The sequence below is a fragment of the Tenrec ecaudatus genome, chromosome 15 (genome assembly GCF_050624435.1).
Source record: "Tenrec ecaudatus isolate mTenEca1 chromosome 15, mTenEca1.hap1, whole genome shotgun sequence".
In the NCBI taxonomy this organism is placed as follows: Eukaryota; Metazoa; Chordata; class Mammalia; order Afrosoricida; family Tenrecidae; genus Tenrec; species Tenrec ecaudatus.
In genome coordinates, this window is record NC_134544.1 from 108,453,840 (window position 1) to 108,462,037 (window position 8,198).

Below are 8,198 nucleotides of genomic sequence, written 5' to 3' on the forward strand. Positions count from 1 at the left end.
AAGAGAGTGTTAACTCTGGGGAGTGAGGCATGCAGGATTGGGGAAAAACACAACAGCCAAATAGAAGCACCTAGAGATGACTATGGTACAAGTGGTCACATATAAGGAGTGAGATGTGACTGAAGGGTGTAACAAGAGAGGGCGGTAGGGAGAAAGCTACAGGACAGACAGCAAAGGGAATTTTATACCATGCAAAAGATTTAAATGGGTACTATATGGTACCAGAACTTGAAATTCTGCTTCTTTAATCCTTCTCCCAAGGAGCTCTAGTGGTCCTGTGAAGTAAGCATTGAACTGCTAACCTCCAGGTCAGCGATTCAAACCCACTAGATAGATGCTTCTAGGAGGGAAAGGATTATGTGCTCCTGCAAAGAGTTACGGTCTTGGTCATCTTGTACAGACTCACTATGAGTTGGAATCAACTCAAAGTCAGTGGGTCAGTAACGCTTCACCCAATCCTGCAACTGGCATTTCAAATATGAGCAGGGTCACTTATGGTGGACAGGTTTCACTGGAGCTCCCAGACTAGCAGACTAGGAAGAAAGGCCTGGCAGCTAGTTCTGATAATCAGCCATTGCAAATCCTATGGACCATCAAAGAATAAAAGGCAAGCTAGCCATCATGTCAGCAATTGTAAGAACAAGTGGGAGACCTAGCAGAGTTCAATTTTATTGTACACAGTGTCATCATGAGTCAAAGCCAACCTCATGAAGCTAACAAGACGGCTTACTCGCCATCCTCTCTGCTACTCCCTGAATCCAAACGGCCATGTTTGTGTGTGTGTGGCTATGACATTATTCAGAGGTACAGAAACAAGAAAGTATACGGTACATCAGCAAAAAGAACCTTTAACTTGGTAATTGGAGTCAAATAGAAAAGAAATTTCTGGAGGAGTAGGGTCAAGTGAGTTTCAGAAAAAAGCAGGACCCAAGGTTCTTCCTGGGGTCTACTTGGCCATCCACTCAATTCTTACTTAGATTCCAGCTAATGGCACCATCACATTGGTTTACTCACCTTCCAGGAAGGAGCAGGGTCCCCGTTGCAGCATGCCTTGTCACTTCCCTTGTGGGGGGAGTGGGGGTGGGGGCGGGGACAATTGTGCAGTCCTCAAACCTAGCAAATTTGCAGTGGAGCATGAAGTTTATTGCAAAAATAATATCAAATCATTTTTATAGAGATCAAGAGAGACTGGTGGAGATAATTAAGTAGTTAGTGATTCCTCACCAACTGTGAGAACATGGAAATAGCCTCATTATATATGAACAAATAAAATAGTAGTTATTAAATTTTATTCGCTTTGTATTGTACTCCAACAAAGGGGGAAACAGAGACTAAGGTATATGCTTTTTATCTTTATGAGGGTGGAACCAGCAATTACCGTATATACTTGTGTATAAGGTGAGCTTCTCAGCACATTTTAAATGCCGTTTTTGTGGTTAAACTAGGTGCCTTGGCTGATATTCAGGTTGGCTTATACTCGAATATATACGGTAACTATGAAGAGTAACTGTAGAGCATGAACATTCTGATTGTACTATCTGACATTTTTGCTAGCGAAGCCACTCTGTCGTCTAGGTAAAAGGGGTTTTTGCCATCGTCTTACTCGCCCAGAGCTGGCAGTCGTCTGTAGAAGGAGGTCCCCAGAAACCGGAATCCACAGGCTGCATTTGCCCCACTCTTTTGTTTTTGTTTTTTTTTTCATTTATGGTTTTATTTAGCACAAATAAAACTCGCAAATGGGCCATCTACTCATTTTCTTCGCTGCGCAGCCTGGCGTTGGGATTGGTGACTCTGATGGCCAGCTGGGCTGCTCTTTCTACAATGGCTTTGCGATTCTTGGAGGAAACGTTGTGAGCAATCTCTGCACAATACGAGTTGTTGCACATCAGCAGAACTTCCAGCTCCTTGATGTTGTGAACCAGGAACTTGCGGAAGCCACTGGGCAGCATGTGCTTGGTTTTCTTGTTGCTCCCATAACCAATGTTGGGCATCAAGATCTGGCCCTTGAATCTTCTCCGAACCCTGTTGTCAATGCCTCTGGGCTTGCGCCAGTTGGGCTTAATCTTGACATAGCGGTCGGACTGGTGCCGGATGAACTTCTTGGTCCTCTTTTTTACAATTTTAGGCTTCACCAAGGGTCTGAGGGCAGCCATGATGCCGGTGTTGCCCCACTCTTATGCTGATTGAATGAGATGTGTTTGTGGGAAGTATTCACTGAAAGAAAACATCTTTTGCTTTTCAGTGACCTAGGACTCACGGGACTCTGGAGGTTGTGATCTTTTGGGGAGCACAGCACCAGAATGCCACCATCCTTCTCCCAGAGTCACTGCTGTTGCTGGGTTTAAACCACTGACTCAATTTACCAGTCACTGCACCAGCTGAGTTCCTTCAACACTGAGACATGAAGTTGATGACAGAACCCTTGCTATAATGTGATGAGACTGACCCTCTACCTTTGTGGTCTTCTTCTCAAAAGGCCCTCATGTAAATGTAAATCCATACTCCACCCCACTATCCTCTACTTGATTCAGACTTATAGATCAGGATGGGAACAGGCAGCCTCCTCTTTCTCCCTTGGCTGGTGTCTTGAACTGCCAACCTTGTGGTTAGCAAGGCAATGCTTTCCCAGAAGTGCCATCTGGGCTCCTTATTTGATATCTACTCAGAAATTAAAAAAAAAAAAAACTCTGTGTTATCGAGTTCAAACCAATGACCTTGTGTTTAGCAGTTAAACATTCCAGGACTCCATGAGTATTCACTACGTCTCAATAAACAGCAGCAACCTACCCCTAGATGGGCAAGGTTGTCTCTTCACAAGTTCTGTCTTGATCCTTTCTGTGCTCACTGTGCTTGTAGAAAACACAACAGCTTGTTGGGCTCCTACCATCTGCCAGTCACTATATATACTGCTTTGTCCTTTTAAAATATATAAGGGTAAATCAAAACCACAGAAACCTCAATTAAACAACAGTATCAAAAAGAACCTCGGTGGTGGAGTGGGTCACTTATTGGGTTTCTAACTGCATAGTCCACAGTTCAAAACCACCACCCATTATGAGGGAGAAAGATGAAGCTTTATAGTTGTGGAAAACTGCAGAAGCTGGTCTAGTCTGTCCTAAAAGGTCACTATGAAACGGAATTGACTGATTAGCAGTGACTTTGAGAGTCTTCTCAAAATTTGAAGTTGTTGTTTTCCAGCATTGCCTCCATCTGGGTCTATACGCTTATGAAGGGGACATTTGATTTATACCAAATTTTGGGCATCCAGCCTACATGGTAGATGGAATCAATTTTCCCCAAATAATTCTTGTATGGGAGCCTTCGCAACACAATTTTCTGGATTTCTTTTCACCAATGCAACATTCATTTTTCTTAAAATGCTTTCAAAATTAGCTCCCATGATTGTTTGGTGTCCTTAGAAAAAAAAAATCTACCAAAAATAGCACTTAGGAGGAAGCCCTGCCCAACCCAAATAGTTAACACAACTTTCTGACTTGACTTCTCTGCTTTGAATCTGACTCAACAGATCCCCTCAGAAACAATTGTTTTGAATGGACTTTTTTATGGCACCTTAACAAGACTGAGACAACTACATTACAGAGACAACATGTTGGAACACATTTTGTTGGGAGTAAACAAGTGTCTGTATGTACTAGAATTGTAGTAGCAATGCTTCTTTGACTTGTCTTTAAGCATTCAGTTTTTAGGCAGTAAGAATTACACAGTATCAGCATGCACTTTTGCTAAATATTTAAAAGTACATGTAATGTACCCATTTATAGAAAATACAGGGAATAATGAAACATCCCACTCTGGGGATGCAGTTAGAAAATGTGGACTCTAGGCAAATCTGTAGTGAAGCCTTGTTTGTACTACAAACAAATATAAAGAAAAAGTTTAAATAGACTCCGAACATCTTGTACTAAAGGATGCTTAAGAAATTCATCAGCAAACTGACTTCTGTTGGGTTATTTATGTAGTGGTTATGCATTGGGCTGCACACTGCAAGTCAGCAGTTCAAAACCATGAGGGGGAGAAAGGTGAGGATTCTACTTGCATGAAGAGGTACAATCTCAGAAACTCACAGGGGCAGTTCTACCTTGTCCTATAGGGTAGCTATGAGTCAGCATCACCTGGATGGCAGTGAGTTTTCATGGACATTTAAAGAAGATTACTTATTTTTAACATTGGTTTGGATATTTAATCATAGTAAAGTATTATATGCACACACATGACCAAACAAATACACAAAATCCTGGCTATTTTTTTTTGTCATAAGAGGAGGTGCCCAAAACAAAAATCTGAATGTTTTTCAAAGTTGTGTGTGTGTGTATATATGATAATAAATATATATATTTACCACAACTACCCTATCACCTTCAAAGTACCCTCCATTGCACTTAATACATTTGTCGAATCTGCAATTCCATTCTTGGAAACATTTTTCAAACTCATCTGTTTGGATGGCTGACAGCACCTCCCTTGTTATTTTCTTCACCTTGTCTGCTTCATCAAATCGCTATCCTTTCATGTCCCTCTTCATTCAGGGAAACAAAAAGAAGTCACACAGCGTGAGGTCAGGTGATTGAGGAATGTGGGGAAAGAGAGGCATTCTGGGTTTGTTTGTATGTTTTGTGGGGTTTTTTTGGTTTTTTTGCCAAAAACTGACACACTGAGATGGCTGTATGAACAGGTGGATTGTCTTGGTGGCAAAACTAGTCCACAGTATGCCACAAATCAGGCCTTTTTCATCGCACATTATTACACAATCTTTTCAGGACCTCTAAATGGAAAGCTTGATTAACAGTCTGGCCTGTTAGAACGAACTCCAAATGCACTATAAGTCAACATTTCCATCTGTTTGGGAAGTTGATGGACATCCAAAACAAGGTTTGTCATCAATCAACATTTCACCTTTTTTTGAAACGAGAAAACCATTGGTACACTTGAGTTTTTCCCAGAGTGCTGTCCTTGTAGGTTGTGTTCAACATCACAACAGTTTCTGCAGCATTTTTCCAGAGCAGGAAACAAAATTTAACAGCTGCATGCTGTTCTCTTCAATCAGCCATCACACACACACACACACACACACACACACCGAGACTCAAATGAAACTGCCTTTACAAAAAAAAATTCACTGTGACCGGAGAGAACCTTCCCATCACTTCCGGGTGTGATAACTCAGAGTGAGTTGCTCTATGCTTGCCTAGAAGGAAAACCATGTGTTATGAAAGCTCTGTGCTGCCCAGCACAATTCCATTTGGGTGAGAGGCACCCCATCATATCCAGAACGATCCTGCAAACTAGATCGTATCTTCTCCGTTTTACAGATGAGGAAAAGGCCGGAGCTCTTGAGTGAGTGTTCAAGGCTACAGAATTTATAAACCAATTAGTCAATATTTAAATTTTTATTTCCACAAAGCTAGCCATCAACTTTTCCCTGTGGGATTTGTGAGCCTGTTCGAGTGAAAACATAAACAAAAAGCTGTGACTGCTTCCTAGGTTTGTACAGCAAAATGATAGACAACACTGTGAATCATATAAGCTTGGATTTCATCGTTAAAGCACATTTGTGATTCATCCATTAGCATTTGAAATTACAAGTAATCCTTGTTTTAACTTGCAAGCTAAGACCATAAAAAGCCGTTTTCGGTGTCAGTGGGAAGACGTATGACTGTTTGGGATTTTGAAATATTTTTGTTGAAATATTAAAATCCTCTTACTATCAGTTACAAATGCATAAGGAAATAAACATGTACAATGAATATTTATTTAGTATATTGAAATATACATCAGAAACAGAAAGGATTAAATCATTATTCTTAATATTAAAAAAATCAAGAGTAGTGAGGTCATTAGTTTATTGTGCCAACCTGGCCAATAAACACATGTGGGGTTAATTGAAAGGCAGAAGGATAAATGGTTCAGTGAGCCTCACCTTTCTAATTCTCAGGTCTCTTGCTTTCTGATGGTTGGACCAGGGGTGCAGCTGCCTTGGCCAGTTCCCTGATTTAGCTGGCAAGGCTCACTTCCTGCAAGGCATTCCTGAGGAGAAGCCACATGGACTTATCCCGATGCAGCCCTGGGTGCTGGAGTAGTAGCTGTGTGGAGACCCCTGCCAGCGCTGAGATGCTTACACCTTCACTGACTCCACTTTCCTCCTGCAGTCAGCATCATTGTGTTCTGTTTTGTGAGATGGAGGAGGACTTTGTGGATTGGACATATGGGTTAATGTTGGATATATGGATTTTTGTTGGACTTGTGAGCTTGAGCAGCACTGAGTTGGGATGTTTTCTTGATGCACACTTAACCTTTATATAAAACTCTCTCTTATACATGAGTTTCTGTGAATTTGTTTCTCTAAAGTACCCAGACTAACATAAGTAATATGAACTGTACTTGCTTTCTTCTCATTATAACACCTGCAACATGAAGCAGGTATGTTTGCTATGCCTTGTTGAATTATCATTAAATTTAGACCAGCTGCTATCAATACAATGTCTTCAAAGTCAAGAATGAACTCTGAGAATTCCTTACATGTGATTTTTGTTTGTTTGTTTGTTTGTTTTTGCTGTCTTAGCTGTCTCTGAGCTCTCCCTTGAATCTCAACCACTCTCCTCATGTATGTAGAAAAGTCCAGCATCACGAAGGTCCACTGTTGCATACCGTTTAAAGAGCAACAGTGCCAACCTTCCCTCGGCCAACTACGTCTTCTGCAATTTTACTTATGTTTGCTTGAGATTTCACTTGTAGGCCTGCACTTTTAGGTTCTTTGCTGCCCATCTCTGTTGACTAATTCCAACGTAAGGCTGATTTAGTGATACCCCCCCTTCTTTTTTAAAATATCGAAGTATCACGTGAGTTTATTACAAGAGGAAAAAGTGTCAACACACCTACAAGCTTTGCTGTCTGTGCATAACCTGAATAACAGATACCCAGTGACAATCATCGATAAGTTTTGGAAGAAGTGACATGAGTGACCACTGATCAGAATGCACTCCTTTGATTTATGTAGGCATTTCAGTGACACTTATATTCCATGAAACCATTGCTATAGGATGGTCACTGAAATGCAAGCCAAGTTGTTGGGGAACTGGTGCTAGTTAATTATATCTTGAAAACAGAAATGTGTGTATATTGAGAGTGGGCTGCTATATACCCTGATCAATCACTAAAGAAAGAGCAGTTGGGTTTTCTGAGATAGACTCCACTTTTTATCATATTTTCTTTTCCTCACAATTGTATCTCTGACCATAAAGGTCATATGGAATGATGATGTAAACAGAGCCCGGTGGTGGATGACCTAAGCTAACAGACTCATTCTATTCTGGAGTGGCCTTTTCTCCCCTTTTCACACTCTGGGCCTCCACTGTCTTATCTCACAAATATTAGTAACAATAGATCCTATCTAGTAAAGTGTGTGAACACTTAATGAAAGAATCCATGTAAAGCACTCAGAACATACCAACCAGAGAGTATATCCTTTTCCTTTGAATAATATCCATGGTCAGAACCAAAGTCAAACTTACCCATCCAGCTGGTGCCAATTCATCACGAACCTGCAGGACAGGATAGAATGGCCTCTGGGTCTCTGAGACTAACCATTTACCAGAGTGGAAAGCCTGATCTTTCTTTCACAAAGCAACTGGTGGTTTTGAATTACCAACCAAAGTGGTACAACCACTATACCAACAGGACGACTGATATCCATGGTAGGGAATTTGGGAAAAGCTATTTATTTGACAAATACGTAATCATGGTCTACTATGTACTGGTGGAGCCTGGGTGGTATAGTGGTTATGAATTGGGCTGTGATCTGAAAAGTCAGCAGTTCAAAACCACAAGCCCCTCTGTGGGATAAAGAGGATACATTCCACTCCTCTTAACGGTATAGTTTCTGAAGCTCACTGGGGGAGTTCTACCCTTTCCTATAGAGTGGCTATGAATATGCATTGCCTCCATGGCAGTGAGATTTTTTTTTTCATGTACCAGGCGGTACTGTGGCATATGTACTGGGCTTCTAACCAAAAGGACAGCAATACAATCTCACCAGCAGCTCCACAGGCAAATGGTAAGGCTGTTTTCCCCTAGGAAGATTTACAGTCTCAGAACCTCGAGGGAGCAGTTCTGCTCTGTCTTATGGGTTGCCGTGAGTCTGAGTTGACTTGATGTCTGTGGGTTTGGGTTGGAGGCACCAG

General features: G+C 41.4%; 1 protein-coding gene across 1 annotated transcript; it reads right to left on the reverse strand.

Moving 5' to 3' along the window:
• Positions 1–1,744: 1,744 nt before the first annotated feature.
• Positions 1,745–2,157, reverse strand: LOC142427379 (large ribosomal subunit protein eL32-like). The gene has a single exon (XM_075532639.1). The coding sequence runs from the start codon at positions 2,151–2,153 to the stop codon at positions 1,746–1,748; it is 408 nt and encodes a 135-aa protein (XP_075388754.1). The 5' UTR covers positions 2,154–2,157; the 3' UTR covers position 1,745.
• Positions 2,158–8,198: the final 6,041 nt, after the last annotated feature.